The sequence below is a fragment of the Dermacentor variabilis genome, unplaced genomic scaffold, assembly GCF_050947875.1.
Source record: "Dermacentor variabilis isolate Ectoservices unplaced genomic scaffold, ASM5094787v1 scaffold_12, whole genome shotgun sequence".
Lineage (NCBI taxonomy): Eukaryota > Metazoa > Arthropoda > Arachnida > Ixodida > Ixodidae > Dermacentor > Dermacentor variabilis.
Window position 1 is genome coordinate 30,361,989 of NW_027460280.1, and position 17,913 is coordinate 30,379,901.

The window sequence follows — 17,913 nt, forward strand, 5'->3', positions numbered from 1 at the left end:
GCAAGAGCATCTGCGGAGACGTGCTGCATCAGTATTTTTCGGGACGTGCCATCATTCAAACATCGTCACACATCGTCACACATCGTCACAGGGTGCTTCCGTCTGACGTAGCTGCGACACATGCTGAGTTTCGATATTGCTTGGATTGAGTGCTGAAATTCGATGATGAATATCTTGAATTAAGCGCAAATTTCGAGATTAAGAAAAGTGGTGCATTCAAATGTGACTGCCTCCAAGTTTGCCATTATACAGCTGTCACCAAAGCTCCAATCAAAAGTTAATTAAAGCTTGAAATTGGTCTTCCGATACTCACGTTATTAGCGGCAAAGTATGTCAATTCGCCGAAGAACGTATCTGTAAAACGCCACGTTCGCTACGCTTATAGCTTTTTTTATACAAAATCTGTATGGTAAAAAAAAAATTCACGAAGAAACTCCTCCAGGAGTTGTCTGACTGTGCCACTTGCTCATGTCCACGCAGCCCGGTGTCATTATCAACGTTATGAGACTTGATCCGAACAGTATAAACGACAGCGCTTCGGCGACATGAACTGCTGTGGACGGCGGTGCAAGGTGAACTGATGATGCAAGCAAACTGCTGCAGGTGGCAGCGCCAAGCGCGCTGATGATGTTGTAGCGAAGAGACGCAGCTTTTAGAGATCTGACGCATCAGCTCACCACGGAGACGAAGATGAAGGGGGATGAGCTCCGGCAGGGGCAAGTGCAGATTCGCAGGTACGGCGACGAGAAGTAGCATTCCAACAACTAGGTTTATTAAGTTGGCATTTACGTTAAGTTTACACTGTGCAAATATTTACATACAAAACGATATCATACCCGTCGTTGACGGCCTGCCCGACCGGCCTGGCCTCCCTTGGTGAAGTGCGACGTGTGCTGCTGTATCCTTGCCCCCTAAACTACTCAAACCATTCCTTAAATGACTTTCTGCAGCATTCAAGGGACCCGCGGACCGGCGGGAGGCGCAGGCTTCTCCACCAACGGGTTATTTCGACCAATCAGGCAGGCCGACAGCATCCAATAACAGCCAGAGTATAAAAGGCCAAAAATGGTCGCGTAAACACTCCGCATGCAAAATCAATTCGTCCATAACTAGCCAATATTTGACGCCCGATACAGCCGAGCGTGGGAAGGGGGCGCGACACGTGCACGTAGTCATATCTCAGGTGCGGCGGCGTCGGCCGGGCGGGAGCACGTGCCCGAAGCGCCGTCGCTGTTATTTCTGCACAAAGGCTTCTCCCGCATCGAGGGGCCCACAACATTTGTGGAAAGAAAGAAAAGGGGCCCGCGGTTTACTCTTTTCGCGACAATATACTGATCATTAAAAGCCATTGTCGCTCCTTAGCACCTTGTACACCCGCATCGAATCGTGATCAACCGTACTCCGATGGCGGCTGCGTATGGCGAACTCGAAAGCGATCTGCGATGGGGACAAAGCGCGCCGCGCGCTGATAGCTTCGTGTACGCTGTGTTCTCGCTGCTTAGTTTGCGTTGAAGCGAGAGTTAACAAGAAGGTGAATTCGCTCGCATCTGCGGGCCCTATCTTGAAAGCGATCATCTCCCCCTCCCCTGTGTAGCGCGGTTGAGGTGTCTTCTACTGAGAGACAGTTACTGCGCTGCACCTTAGCCCTATTTTTCACCTTTCCACCATAAGAATGTCCTTTCTTACATGACGGATGAAGGGATGGACGAACGGACGGACGGTCATACGGACAGATTTCCTCTTTGGGTTGGCATAGAAATTATTTAAAAAACGCTGTATAATGCTGTCGTTCGTGTGCAGCGATAGGTGTGTTATGATCGAATAAACAAAACGGTTTTGTCTTACGCTTAGTTGGCTCGCCTATTACACAAAATTTTAGACCTCCGCTGATGTTTTTTTTCTTTCCTTTATTATTTTAACACGAAGTACCCAAACAATCATGCATCATGCATGGGCCCTATAACGTAAAACTATTCCAATATGTTTTTATTCCAATCTCCTGACGTCAAATTTGCGTAACCGCCGACGCAAGCATCGGGCGTTGACCCGCAGGGCTGTCTAAAGAAACCAATCAAACTCTCTCCTCGTGTATAGGAGGTCATTTTTGTTTGCTTTAAAAAGGAATAACATTGCCTACACTGAGCGACTTGTCTTATCTAATTCACTGATAAGAGGCGAGGAGCACGCTCAAGTGGAGAGAGATTTGATGAGGCCGAGCCAGTGCACTGAAAATGGATAACCGGATGATGAGGGTGGTGCCGGAGTCTGCGATTGGTCCGTTTTCCTTTACTTAGCTTGCGGTGGCTCGTCGACAATCGCAGCGGCCTGCAACGGGAGGTTAAGTATACGGCTAAAACGAATCCTCAGCAAAAAAAAAAAAGTTATGCAGATCCCACGCACTGTGGCAATCGATGTAAATGAAGCTTTCCGTGCTGGATACTTTGATTCATGATAATTAGCGGTAATGTTGACAGCTAAAGCTTAATTTCTTTCTAACACGGGAGTGGTGAGTTGATGTTAATCGTTACCTTGCGTGCACCACTGCTGTGTGTCTGCGTAGTACACAGAACACACATGGAGAGGTGTTTACTTGAGGCGTTGTTGTGCGCCATATTTTATAACTTCTGAGAGGGTTGAGCGTTGTCAGTTCCTCACATGGCTCATCGCATTGTGGTAGAAGCATTAAACTTGGATTATGGGGCTGTACGTTCCAAAACCACACTCGGATTATGAGGCAAGCTGTAGTGGCGGACTCTGGATTAATTTTGACACCGTGATGTTCTTTAACGTGTCCCAAAATCTAAGTGCACTTGCGTTTTCTATTTCGCCCTAGGGGAAATGCGGCTGCCGCGATTGGGATCAAATCCACAACCTCTAGCAATGTCATAGCCTCAAAGCTAACGCGGCGGCCACAGAAGTGTTGATTTGACGGTCGATTGCTTCCTTAGTGTCTCCTGGACCCTGCGGTGCGCTTTAATTAATGCAGCTCTGCTTCTGCACGCCCTGCGTAAGTTGCCCGCTTGACATATTTGCATGGCGTTTATTTTTCAGAAATAGCAGCAACGTACAGTACCGTACCTTGAACATAAGCTTATCCTATTTCCCCGCAACCGCCGTTCTATAGGAGTGATGTATCCTTGCCTTTTCACGTCACCTCCCCCTCTCTTATATGGGAACTGCCTCTTCTCCTCCCTCTCGTCCGTCTTCTCCTCTCTACAGTTTTATGTGCGTCCCCTCTGACGTCGCACGTTAGTAGAAAGGGAAGCGCTGCAGTTTCTGCAATGCTTGTGAGGGAAGTCACGGTTAATTACGGCTGTCAAGCGGCTAAAGTGGCGACGGCCAGTGAGCTCCTGAGGGCATTGTGCACATTTGACGTGGTGCATTGGTGGAAGAAAAGTAGGGAAACGACATAAAACGGAGACGTACAAAAGCAAAATTCGCAATAGGGGAGCAGAAAATTTGGTTGTGGGAGATCATAGTGCTTTTTTGTCTTTTTACTTGTTTAACCTAGGTAGGACATTAGGCAGCAAGAGCTTGATGGCCCAACCCACCACCCCGTTCCAAAGGGGACGCTCATAACATGCATCCATCCACGCATCCGTGGTGGTGTGAAAACGAGTTTCTCCCGTCGCCTTTTCTCTCTTACTCGCGCTGTCATCTATATACACGCTCTGAACCACTCCACGACGCGGTGTGCGCGACAGCAGCCCACAGCAGCAGCAGCAGCAGCAGCAGTGGGAAAGTCGAAGGAGAGAGAGAGAGATGAATATAGGAAGGTAGGGATGTTAACCAGTCAAGGGTGTGGTTGGCTACCCTACGCTGGCGGAAGGGAGAAGGGGAAGAGAGAGAGAAGGTGTAGATACGTGTACGGACAGTACTTGAGTTAAAGCCGCTCTATCAAACCAGTCGTTCTGAGAAAGCACAAAAGTGCCTTCACTGCCTTCTGAGCCGATGATCGGTGGGGACGGTGCTCTAGTACTGTCTGTTCACTCACAGGACGATGATCGAATTTCCTGAATGCGTTCGACAAAGACCGTCTTTGTGCTTCAAATTGAGGACAATGGCACAATAAGTGGTCAATGTTCTCCTCGCATCCGCAAACATTACATGTTGGACTTTCAGCCATTGCAATTAGTGCTGAGCAGTCATTCGTGAAGGCAAGTCCAAGCCACAACCGACACAGAAGAGACGGTTCGCGTCGGTGCAGACCGGCCGGACATCTGAGTTGAAGTGACGGGTTTAGTCTGTGCAGTCTTGTGCGCCTTGTATGTGCGGTATCCCACTCTGCTAAGGAGATCTTGCGAGCTAGATTGCGATGAAAACTTTATTTATTTGTCTCGCGGCGTCGGTCCTTGAGAGAGGAATGGGACGCAGCGGTCTTCTTGGTTTGACATCCGAGCTGCCTTATCTGCCTCATCATTTCCTATGGCAACGCAATGACCTGGTATCCACTGAAAAGATATATCATGGCCTTTTTCTCTTAACTGATGGACAAGTTCCACGATTTCGCATGTGAGCTGATCGTGAGTTCCATGTCGGAGAAACGACTGCACACATTGCAAGGCCGGCCTTGAATCGCAGAAGACTGTCCATTTTCTAGCACTTTCAGCACTTATCACATGAAGCGCGTCACGGAGAGCCGCGAGCTCTGCAGCTGTAGACGTAGTGACATGGGAAGTCTTGAACCGCTGGGTTATTCTCATTGTTGGTATAGCTACAGCGCCACCGGAACTGGTTGATGTAGTTGATTCATCAGTTTAGATGTGTGTGCAGTCGCTGTATTTCTCGCACAAAAGAAGTAAAGTTAGTTGCTTGAATGCTGATGACGGCAAGTCCGACTTTTTCTGAAGTCCTGGGATTGTAAGGTTTACTTGAGTACAGCGCACACATCATGGAGGAATGGAAGGTCTTGCCGCATGTGTGTAACCTGACCTGAGAGAAGCACGGTGCGCGAAGACAGTCGCACTGAATGTCGTGTGGGGCCTATCTAGTGGGAGACTTGCGAGGTGGTGGGTAGGGGTCCGGGCGAAGTGTCTTATGTGCACACGCATCGTTTCAATGCTGATGTGCGTTCTAAGAGTGGAATCTTGAGAGACTGCAATAACTTCAGTCGCTGACGCGCTCCACGGTAGGCCAAGGCATATCTTGAGGGCTTGGCCTTGGATGCTTTGGATTATATTCAGGTTAGTTCTGCAGGTGTTGGGCATGACCGGTAGGCTGTACCGCAGGAATCCAATAAAGAGGACTCTGTACATTTACAGCATAGATTGTGTTGGCAATCCCCAGGTCTTTCCTGCTAGGAACTTAAACATATGGCAAATTCCTGCCAGGCGTTTTCTCACATAATTCACATCAGGGGTCCAGGAGAGATTTCTGTCAATGACCACCCTCAAAAATCTGTGACTCGTGCTGTACGAGATCAATTGTCCGTCGGCGGATATCACGTATGGAGATATTGATTTCCTGGTAAACGCCACCACTGCACACTTCTCATATGATATATGAAGTTCTTGTTATCGAAGGTAGGATGATGTTAAAGTGGCTGCCTTCTGAAGCCGCGCGCGAAGCTGCAGTCGCGTCACAGCCGACGTCCAAATGCAAATGTCGTCGGCATTGCTGGGGATCCTAACGGTGCATGACAGGATGTCGGCGAGTCCAATGAGTGTTAGACTGAAGAGCGCTGCGCTCACTAATCCGCCCTGAGGCACCCCATGGTTACTGTAATGCTGAGAGGTCGGGCCATCCTCGGTAAGCACGAAAAAGGATCTCTTATGTAGATAGTTACTTATTAAGAAATAGACCTTTGCCGCCAAGTCCTACTGCCTCTAACGCGTTGAAAATCGCTTCGTGCGTTACGTTATCGTACGCTACTTCAACATCCAGAAACAGGGCAGCAGATAGTCTTTTGCAGGACTTCTGGTGCTCGACGTACGCCACCAAGTCGATAACGTTGTCAATGCAAGAATGCCACGCCTGAAACCGGCCACTGCATCTGGATATAGCTGGTAATGTTCGAGGTACCATTCTAGCCGTGCTAGAACCATCATCTCCATTAGTTTTCCGATGCAACTGACAAGCGCAATTGGTAGATATGATGCAATGTCTACAGGCGACTTGCCAGGCTTGAGCAGTGGAATTAGGCGACTGGTCTTCCATTCCTGGGGAACCGTACCTGACTGCCAGGAGCTGTTGAACAAGAGCAGGAGCACTTTACGAGCCCCTTCGCCAAGATTACATAGGGCACGGTAGGTTATACCGTCGGGTCCTGGTGAAGATGAACGCTTGCACAAGGCCAGTGCAGCTTCGAGTTCGTCCATGTAGGACTGTTCATGCGGGGGTCGCGTGAAATCGGTGAGTGGTGGAGCATCGATGTTCCAGCGGAACTAGTTTCGCCAGCAATCCTCCTGCAGAAAGCTTCAGCGACGTCAGTCTCGCTGCATTGTTGGTGAAGGGCCAAAGACTTAACATGGTGGCACTGCTGAGGGGTTCCACGGAGACCACGAACAGTTCTATATATGTTACACAAAGGTTTTCGTGGATCCAAAGACTCGCAGAATGACTTCTATCTTTGCGATGCAAGTTTGTCCATGAGACGCTGAATTTTCTTTTGAGTTCTTCTGGCCAACCTCAAGTCATGCACAAACTGTATCTTTGCTCTGCACGGCGACGAATTGCACGAAGCTTCTCCAGCTCACTGTCATATTCGGTGCGTGTATAGATTCTCAGAAGCGAATGTGTGGCAGCCTCTATGGCACGCTTTATCATGTCCTCTAGGCTAGAGGACAAGTCATCACTACAGCTGTCTTCAACAATTGATTTGAACATTGGCCAGGCGATGCATTATGTGACGACGGCTAACTTGGAGCCCGTCAGCCCTTCAATCATAAGATAATTGAGTAGGTGGTCACTTCCCCGCGTTTCAATATACGAAAACCACCTGACCTTTCCAGGCAGCTACAGTAGGCAGTTTCACGCAGAAAGGTGGGGTTTCCATCATTTAACAAGCACAGTTCTTGTCCGGAGGCAAATGACACTAATCTTTTGCCTCTCGAGTTTATCTTAGAACTTCCCCAAAGATGGTGATGATCATTAAAATCTCCAGTCATCCCCAAAGGCTGCGGAGTCGCTGTCGTGATTCGCCGTAACCACTCGCAATCCAGCCGACTTGAGGGCGACATGTAGGCTCCAACTACTGGAAATTGAGCTTCCTTTTCTTCACTGTCAGACATACGTACTGGTTTTCTTGGTCAGGTGGCACTGGATGAAGGACATACGTAAGATCACGTCGTATGAATACGATGATCTTGCTGCAGTCTCCGTGGGTGGCGGACATGAAACACTCATACCCGGACAGTCTCATGTTATCTGATAGGGGGCTCGCAGGTGACGATGATTGGGAACTTATTCGTGATCACAAACTGTCGGAAGTCCGACATGCGTGATTTAAGTCCTCTGGCGTTCCACTGAAGTATCGATGCGTTCCGGACTTCGTCACGAAACGACGGCGTCTGGAGAGCCATGATTTCAACCAAGAGCTGCAAGTACTACACTCAATGTGTCCAGCACCTGTAGCGCGCTTTGTGCAGACGAAGATTTCATGTTGGTAAGTATAACGCGAATGGCATTCATGAGCGACCGCAGAATGTTGATGACCTGGAGATCATGAGCCAGCGTCGCTTCATCAGTTGCCGAAGCAGTCGAATTGGGTGCGTTTTGAGGCAACTTAGCAGGGAGTTGTGCCCTCGGTAGCTCAGGCCATTCTTCCGGACGGGCGAGCCTCTCCGCTTTGTTTGCTATCCTTGTATCTGTCTTGGTGGCACTGTGCGTTTACTCGGCAATCGAAATCGGAAGTCTAAGGAGGAGGCAAAAAAAGCTTCGCTTTAAAAGTTGACTGAGTGAGGTCGCCAACGTGCCGAAAGTGCTCGAAAGCGTTACATGGCCACGCGAAAAGTTTTATTCTACGCAAGTAAGCCCATGCTCTCCGGCAGGTGCGAGTAGCCAGTGCCTGAGTGATCGGCGGCAGCCATCTTTTATTTCTTTCGGAACGGGGCAGCCTCCGGCTATTCAGATAAAAATTCAATTTTGTTCGGCATATTAATGCATCTTTAACGCGCACACGTCACTTTGACGCTGCGAGTTTTCGCGGTTTCGTGACGTCGCGTGACAGGCAGGTGAAGTGGCGCAACCCGAAAACTTTTGACAAATAGACGAGGACTAATGGCGAAAAGGCGTCCAATCCGAAATAACTATTTTCCTTTGGTTCAGTCCAATCATGCGTAATCAGAGTACACACGTCATATCAGATGGGGAGCTATCGCGGTTTGCGTGACGTCGCTTGACTGACAGGTAAAGTGGGGGTGGCGAATTGTAGAGGGCTGATTGCAGAATTGGAATAGAAAAGTTTTGAATAGCTTTACGTTATAGCACCCCATAAGTGCATGTAGTTTGTGAAATCTGATCACTACTTACTCATTTTTACTTATTTTACTTGTTATTGCCAGATTTGTCAGTTTCCTATTTTCTGGTTTTACTCGCTTTCTACTTCTTAAGGGGAGGGAGGTTATTGAGGACGTCGTGACTGCCGGACCTTGCGTATATCTATCTTACAAGACTTTCATGACTGAATAAAAAATAAATAGAATTCATGGTCGCGGCTAAATTGTTCTATATTTGTGGACCGTAACATATGTTTACCGGATTGTTAGGTGACGCTAAGGGCACAGCTATAAAAAGCTGGCAGTACCGTCCCTTAATGTGTGCCGAGAAATGGTCATCCCGTCCTACTGATTATCCTTTTTTTCTGTTTCATGCTTGTTTCTTATAGGGCGTTTCTGCTTTTAGCGTTACGCACTCTTCGGCAAATGGGTAAGATTCTCGACAAGAGGCGCGATCATTGGAGTAGGACGTAGAATCAATGCGAAGCACTGCAGATGCAAAATTGCATGCCTGATCGTGAGCCACGACAATGTCACAAACGATGGCAAAATCATAAGGACGAATGCAAACGCAAGTTGAATTTGATTTGTTCGCATTTAAAGCTTGAGGATGGTACTCTGGAAACCTTATGCGGAATGTAAGGACGCAGAAAAGTTTTCGTATGGGCAATTTCTCGAAAGATGAAAAGGAAGAACGCTGAACCTATATAGGCATACCCCTGTACCTTATAACACTGCTAGGCTTTTTAAACGTGTCAAAGGGTTCATAGGAAGATGTAGGCTTAAACAGCTACCGTACAATGGAATTGCCTGAGACTGGAGCCAGCGTAGGCCCCCTGAACGAAGACCTAGTCGCCCTGCCGAAACGTTGCCTTCATGCTGAAACTTCCCATGTGTGGCCATTGTCACTAAATTTTGTCATTTATTGTCGGCAAGGCTTTGCATAAGCCCCAAGGTAACATTCGTTACCTTTAAGATAAGCTCGCCTATAGTAGGTTCGTGTACACGCTCAGAATTGGGTCTTTCTTTTTAGCGTAACCTGACGTTACCGCGTTGCCAATAGCTCATCTGCATGCAGGCACCTGCGTTCATAGCGGAACAGCAGGTATAATAGGCCCGTTCTGGCACGAAGCTCCTTCTACCAGACACAGGCGATCTCATTTAACGGAATCATGAAGAAACTTGTCCGAGTGCACCAATGCTATTGCTGAATGGTTAAACACTACATGGCTCAGTCACAGATTTATGTGCGTGATTAGGCTTGCACGGTCAATCCTGTAGATACCTACAAATGACTCTGCTTGTCTCTTCATCATATAAAGAAGCGCTTGTAGCTGAGAATACTAGACGGAGGCCTTCGCACATGCAGGCTGCACGCATTAGTTTGGTTCAAGCTAAGTATGAGTCGCAGTCACCTAGAAATGCTTGTTCCCATGCTACCTTCTTGAACTTGTTTTTATTTAATGTCTTGGAACCATAGGTTGCTCCAATTTTTGTGTAACATAGCAGGTTTTGGAAATTCAAAGAATTGGCACAGATGCGTATCGTGTTCTCAGGCAATGAATGGCTAAAGTCTAGAGGTTCCTAATGCAATCCGATTTCTCTGGATATTTCAGAGGCAGTAGAATGAAACGAATTGCGGCGAAGGGAGGAATAATTTCAGTAACTTCTTAGCCAGCCGCCTCAACGCAGACATCGCTAGTTGTCGTCTGAGCTGCTTTCAACTCTACTGCTCACATGTCACACATGCCAATTTTTTCTGTCACTCGTGCTTTCAGTGTGTCCATTCTAGTTTCGAGCGAGTGTGTCTATGCTCACCAGTGCAGTCCTCAACCATTTTGGCCCCTTCGAAGGAGAAAGTGTGCTTAGGGCAGGGCTTGCAGCTTGTCTGGCCCTCAGAGTCCTGGTAGTGGTTTTGTGGGCATGGGTGGCACGAGCCGTGCTCCTCGAATGTTCCACTCGGACATTGCACTGCAATATGGAAAACACCGAATGCAACAAAATGAGCCTAACGCAACCAACAAGACACAATATGGGTGCTGTACTGCGTAGCCTGCAGTGTTTGAGAAGGGGAGGCCCTAACTGTACTTTATGTGGACTTATGAATTTTACTTTCTTGTTTCAGATAACCTGAAGGTTCAAGAGCCGCCTGCCACTACTACCAAAGAAACATCTGCGTAACTGTATTACAATGGTTCTTTGATTCTAGATGCCTTGATGTATGACACTGAAGAAGTAAATATATTGCTTTGATTTTAAACCTTTCTCAGAAATGCTAATGGTATATGCAAGGCAGTTTCCAATCAACTGAAAATGATCAAAGGCAAGTGCAAAGCATTACTCGGCGATGAAAATTATTCCAGCATTTCTTAAGCTTCGGGAGGTGGCAGCTCGTTAGGTCACAGGAAGCTATAAACGTCGGATGATTTGAAGCCAGGGGATCTAGTCCTGCATTTTCATAGCCTTTGAGCCTATCTGGCACCCAGACTTCATGTGTAGTACAGTAGTGTAGTTGGAGTGGCGATGGAATGTAGGAATAGGCGGGTTTAGCCTGGTGACCGACACTTGCAATTGCACCGCCTGAGCGCCTCTTGTAATGTCGCTAAGGTATGTTACCACATGTCCAGCAAACCAGTGTCCCTTAGGAATGTAAGAAGGCGTCGACCTTCCTTGCGGATTATAGCGGGTCCCTCAGGAAACATAAGATCTTTTTTTTTGGATCTTCTCAAGAATAGAGTCCGTTTAATCATGTTAGCTTGGGCGCGACAACAGCATGTATGTGACGTCTCCTACCTCGTTTCATTTAGCACAGAGCGGTGAAGCGATACGCCCGTAGCGATTTTAATGTCTATAAGCATACAGTAGTCGAGAGGAAGCATCTGTGTCCTCCTCTCGTCTCTCTGCCGTTAGCTACAAGAACATAAATAACAAAAAGCAGCCTTGTGACGTCATAACCTATCATCTGAGGCAGACGGTGTCTGGTTTGGCACCGAAATCTACTCTACAGGAGCCCGTTACGAACGTAGAGATTATCCACCACTGATTAGGTGGAGTGTGACACGTGTGACGAGTGTGCTTGAGCCAAGTGTGACACTTTGTCGCTTAAGACGCTGGAAACCATGATGCACTTGAAACGTTGACACATTTATGACACCAGCATTTAGGCATTTGATTAGGCGATTAAACGATTACAACGGTTGTGCGTGGGACAGCAGCCTGAAAATCTCATTTAGGCCGCGTCGCGAACGCGACCAGCGCACTATAATTTTGATCACTTCTATGACCGTTTCTGGGTATAGGGAATGTGACACCCACCACAGTGAGCCGTGTTAGCGTCAATAGTGAAGCCGCGGCTGCCGCAGACCAACATGAACCTAGACTGGCGGAAGGAGTCCCGCCAAAGGTCACCGCCGACTTTTGCGATCTCTTGGTAGAAACCTGGATCCGACGTCACGATGTCGTGCGTGAGCACCTGGATCTGTTCGATCACTGTCTCGGCCTCGGGGATGTCATAGCTTGCGTTGACATTGTGCCGTGCCTGGTGGATGTGGAAAAGCAGGTGGAAAAAAAGATGTCAATTTAGAAGATTAACTTATATGCTACGCTAACTTCACGAATAGCTGTGAAGTATCATATACATAGGGACATTATTGATTGAAACACTGAATCGTAACTTATTTCCAGCACATTTGCAGTGTCATGGGGTCAGGACATTCGACCGTTATTTTGTGCGATTATACCTACACTGCGTAGTTAGCGTAGGCGTTGTTGGTAGTTTAGAAGACACTTTGTCCTTAGCCAGTCAGACCGACTTCACTCAATAATGCGATTATCTTTAGATGTCCTTGATGAAGTACATTAAACTGAACGCTCTTACGAGCCCTTACAATATTTTGAGATTGTAAAAATCACGCCTTACGCTTCCCATGTCTACATAGATATTGTCACGAGCATAACAGTTGGCCGTGTAGTGTGTTTGCCGCTTCTGCAGAAGCTGAGGCCAACGACGACGAATACGCACTCTCAGGGAAGGTGTCGGACGGGAACTGTCTGCTTCCATTAGATTAAACTTAATAGTTTTCTTCAAATATATATTAACGTGACTATATTGTATTGCAGATATGTGCACCACGAAATGGAGGAAACATTAATTTAGCTGCAATATTTCCGTATCTAAGGGGGAAGCTGTGAAATCATGACCTTGAACAAATGAAAAACGGGCGTTTACCTGTCGTGGCAAGGCGCAATGACATCATCATAGGAGCTGGGCGTTCTCTCCTACAAAGCTGCGACTGTTGCTGCTCATGTATTTTATCGCCAAGTGAGATCTTTAGTGCAGGCTGAATTTGAAAAAAATTCTCAAGTGCAAGACTACAGGCACTGCTAGCATGTATGGGGTATTGGGATAATGCGACAGTCGATTCTCGACAGCACGATATTGACAAAGTGACCCGTATCAATGGGCTACCGCCCCTTCGAATCGTTCCTTGCCGCACATATGATGCGTTGAGGGCTGTTCAAAAACTTTGGAATGATTTTAACGCCTTAGTAGTACACAAGCGGCTTAATATTATAACACCTCTTACACAATCTACTGTCGATCCGAAGCAGCTGGCCAATGACAAACATTTGTTGCGTATAAGCTTAGCGAATCCGGCAGTTTCGTAGCAACACGAGAGCCTTTTCGGCGCGGAGTCTCAGCGCCTTAAGAGGCGAACCGTGCCACTTTAGGTAAACATAGTCATCATAAAGGACTAGCGATCGGCAGAAGAAGTAGTACTCGGCCGACTCCTGAGGAACAATGGACGACCAACTGACCTGCACAGTCCAGACAACCTTCATAGCATCCGACGCGGAAGAAGGATCAGATGAATTGCGGAGAACAGCTGTCTCGCACATGAAGGTGACGTTGTCGCAAACAGCCTGCAGGCACACATCAGCCGCCCGGTCGAGCAGCGCCTCGGTCAGCGTCGGCATGAAGTCCGTGTGCAGGTTCTCTAGGGAGCAGCTCGGGAGACCCACGTGGAAAGCGAGGCTGCCCTGGAAGTAGGTGGGCGCTGGAAGGCCTGCGCCGAAAAGGACGTTCGGTGAACTCCTTTTCCCTATTGCTTGAGGCAGCAAGGAGCACACGGTAAGACTTCCGAGAACCAAAGTCTTCAGCCAAAAAGTGGAACTCGGTCATTACTGCGCGCGCTATTGATCGCATTGCCTGTGCATGTGCATTGCCGTACCGCTACTTCTCGAGTCACGTTATCTTACATATACTAGCATACCTGCCAACCTGCAAACTTTAAAGGGACTGTTGGCAAAGGTTATTAAAGGACCACTTGAACATGTCTTTGGATTGAGGTGGGAATGAGAAGATTGTGTGCCATATTCACGAAAACGAGCAAACCTGTAACCCATAAACAAGGAAATATATTTTTAACTTGGCTGTGATAGTGGTGCACGAATGGCATTTGGCGCGCTCGACTATGAAACAGTGCAACCATTCCGTGTACCGTCACTTAACCAAGAATCCGCACAGGGAGATTTATTTTTCTTGTATACAATTTCGCATTGCCTGAAATTGCACTTTGCGTTCTGCTAACTCTTTTTTTTTTTGGGTGGGAGAGTAATATCTTTCGTTTCCAGCTAGCGCATGTTGAAAAGTGGCGGAGCCTTGTGTAAACGAACTGAGTCAGGGTGGACGTAGTGGTTGGTGCATTAATGAATGCACTCGGAGATTACCATCGAGTCCAGTAATTAGCATTGTGGGCGTCCGTGCATGTTTTAGGAAGAGACAACGTAGATTTAAAAATTCTGTTTTAAAGAATTCTGCTCGCTTTACAGGGAAGCATTTGCACGTGTACACACTTCCATTGGTAGGCTCTTTCTATTGCGCTACAAAATAGAAGGTCCTTGAAAAATCGGTAGAGAGTTTCTTTTAAATTCGTAAACATGCCGTGCACGGGAGGTGGGGAGGGGGGAGGTAGCAGGCATTTTTAAGAATTTTGCCCTGAGCACACCCCATCTGTGGCATACATATAACTATGATGATTTAGCCTTAGATGCAGCACAGAAGCACTAGGAAACTTGGTGCAGGAGAGACTGCCAAGCAACACATTGTTGTTTAGATTGCAGAGACTTTTTCTGCGACTTTGCTAACGCTTTCACCTGCTTCAGGAACTTGTTTCAATAAACTCACCGGAACCAATTAAGTAGCCTTCTGGTATATGGCATCTTCCGCTGCCACAAGAAAGCAGCGCAAGTACCATCACAATTTCTTTTTTGCGTGCATTTCCTTCAATCTTGCACGGGCCCATCATTCAACTGATTCGATTTTTTTTTACAAATTGAAGTTATTGAAGCTCGATCTCCTGGAATCGCCGTCCCGGTGGCAACATGGCGGAATCGAGGTGCATGGCGCGCCTGATACCCCAGCTCGCGCGTTGTGACGGCCATTTGCCAAGCTCGATCTCCTGGAATAGCCGCCCTAGTGACAACATGGCGGACATGGCTAGCACTGTGTTTCTCCCGCATGGCGTAGAGTCGCAGTGCGAGCACACGTGACCCGGATACGCCCTAATCGGCCTCCCAGTGGCGGCCCTCGGGTACCCTCACCGCCCGAGCTTTCGTCTGCCGAGCGCCCATAAGAAATACGGAAAGAGAAGCAACATGCTCGCTGGAAAGAAAAAAAAAAGAAACTGAAAAGCTGGTGGAACAGGGAGATACGAGAAGCGATCGCCGAACGACAGAAAGCGTCCCGAGTGCACAGAGAGGCAAAATAAGCGCAGTTGCCGCGGGATGAAGTAGCCAGAAAATAGGAAATATACTGGGAGAAAAAAAATATCTATGATTCAAGTACGCATTCAATCAAAGATAAAAGGTGAAAGTAAACGTTGGTTGTCAGAGACATGTGAGAAATAGAAGGCCGCACCTAGAATATTTTGGAACAACATAAATTTATTAGCCAGGAAGTCTGGAACAAGATAACAACATATCCTAGACGAAGATGGAAACAAATTGGAAGTGGACGCGGCATTAAATTACGTCCGAGATATAACAGCCGAATCTTTCCAAGGCAATGACGAGGTTGTATTTGAGGGAAAAAAAGGCATGAAAAAGAACCAGATGCAAAAGGAGCTGGTGCTGACAAACTTCAACTGGAAGAAAGCCGAAGAGAAAATTCCTAAGCGGACAGCCACAAGGCTAGACGAAGTTCCCGTTAGGCTAATTAATGAACTAGGACCAAAGAGTAAGGAAGCCTCTTGAAAGCAGCAGAAAAAAAATTAAAAGATAGACGAATACCCGTAAGTTGGCGACAAACCAGAATGAATTCAATTTATAAAAGTAAGGGGGAGAAATATACAATTCACTCATATTACCATTACTTTCACTCGTTGACCATTGAATTCACTCGTTGACCATTACATCGGTAATATACACGCTAGCAATGCAGGCATTTAAATTAAAGCTGCAAGCATGGGCAGATAAAAATGGAATTTTGCGATAACTTCCGAATGGCTTCAGAATAAATAGGCGTCTATCTGGATGATAACTTATTTGTCCTTACTTAGTGTATTGAAATATCCAGAGTAGAAAGGAGGCCGTTATATGTGGCCTTTTTAGACATTACAGGAGCATGTGACAACGTAGACCGCAATATTTTGTGGGATATTCTGGAAGGGGAAGGCTTAGGCGACGATTGTATACAGCTTTTAAGACCTAGAAAATACCGTTTGCATTGAAAGGGAAGGGATGAGGAGCGAGAAGAAAGTTGATATCAACATAGGACTGAGGCAGGGGTGTCCTTATAGCCACGGCTATTTCTGATGTACATGGTGGGGATTAAAAAGGCGCCAGAGGGAAGTAGTATCGTGTTTAATCTCTCATACAAACAGGCGGGTACAGTAGTAGAGCAGCAGCTTGCAGGTTTGTTTTATGCGGACGACACTGTGTTGCTAGCTAACAAGCAAAGTGATACGCAACTTCTGGCTAATATCCGTGGACAGGAAGGCGAGAATTTAGGTCTGAAATTCAGCGTTAAAAAGTCAGTTGTTATGATATTCAATGAAAACAGTGAACAGACAGTGTCAATGCAGGGCCAGAAAATACCTCGTGTAAAAGAATATAAATATCTTGGTAAGTAGAGGGGAATAGAAAAACGGTCATAATGAAACGCACAAAGCTATGGCGATACAATAGGTACGATGTGCTCCGGAGTATGTGGAAATGTGTAATGGTTCCAGGGCTTACTTTTGGAAATGCGGTTGTTTGCTTGAAATCAGGCGTACAGTCCGGACTCGATGGCAACCAAAGGTTAGTGGGACACCTCACATTGGGCGCTCGCGGGACGACTACAAATGAAGCTGTGCAGGGTGATTAAGGCTGGACAAGTGTTGAAGTGAGGGAAGCTCGCAGTAAAATAATTATGAAGAGCAAGTGAGGAATATAGAAGAAAGTAAATGGGCTGGGAGAGTGTTCAGGTATTTGTACAGGAAAAACATTGACTCACAGAGGAGGAAAGGAACTAGAAAGCTTACCAGCAAGTATGCGACCTGTATGGCGAGCAACATGGCAACAAATAACGTCAAGCGGAAAATGAGAGAGACTGAGATAATCTCATGCGTGGCGGCAGTGGAAAAGAAACCTGCTATGAGTGACTACATAAGAGAAAAAACATGAAATCAGGAAGGAAGCATTTTATAATAACTCAAAGGGAAGCTCATTACGTTTCGAAGCGAGATCATGATGCCTTAGAACGCGCCCTTGTAAAGCGAGATATAAGAAGGAAGAAGAAGCATGTGCTTGCTGCGGTAAAGCTGGGGAAATGATGGACCATGTTTCATTAGATTGTGAAAATATCTACCCAGCGGTCGATTTAGGCACCTCTGGCCTCCTTGAAGCCCTTGGGTACAGCGAGAGCAGGGTGAATGCAAACATATCCGCAATAGAGATTAGAGGCGATTGGAAGAATGGTGGAAGAAAAGTAGGGAAACGACTAACCACAGAGGTGTACAAAAACGATAAGGGTTTCTGAAAATTTGATTATGAGAATTGGCCTCTTTTTTCTTCCTTTTCTTTTTTAACGTAGGTAGGACATTAGGCAATGTGGACGCTCGTAGCTCCATCCATTTTTAGCCTACAAACTTTCTCCCACACTTATCAAAGCGTTTTTATTGCGTAATAAAGAGTGCAAAATTATTATTCCTCATTATACATTGTACTCTTCAGTACTAACTATTTTTAGCCATTGTAAACGCAAAATAATGATCGGCATCATCTACCTCCCACCTGCCGTGGTTGCTCAGTGGCTATGGTGTTGGGCTGCTGAGCACGAGGTCGCGGGATCGAATCCCGGCCACGGCGGCCGCATTTCGGTGGGGGCGAAATGCGAAAACACCCGTGTACTTAGATTTAGGTGCACGTTAAAGAACCCCAGGTGGTTGAAATTTCCGGAGTCCTCCGCTACGGCGTGCCTCATAATCAGACAGTG

At 46.9% G+C, this 17,913-nt stretch overlaps 1 protein-coding gene across 4 annotated transcripts in view; it reads right to left on the bottom strand.

Moving 5' to 3' along the window:
• LOC142565968 (sushi, von Willebrand factor type A, EGF and pentraxin domain-containing protein 1-like) overlaps nt 1–17,913 on the bottom strand; it is a 197,628-nt gene that overhangs the window by 9,001 nt on the left and 170,714 nt on the right. For 3 of the 4 annotated variants that reach the window (XM_075676606.1, XM_075676607.1, XM_075676605.1), the window contains 3 exons: nt 13,254–13,501; nt 11,751–11,973; nt 10,254–10,406 (listed from right to left, as the gene is read on the bottom strand). In XM_075676606.1, the coding sequence (XP_075532721.1) occupies nt 10,254–10,406; nt 11,751–11,973; nt 13,254–13,501 (624 nt within the window). Of the gene's footprint in view, nt 1–10,253; nt 10,407–11,750; nt 11,974–13,253; nt 13,502–17,913 lie in introns of those variants that run through there. The other variant, XR_012824936.1, reaches the window with a different exon arrangement.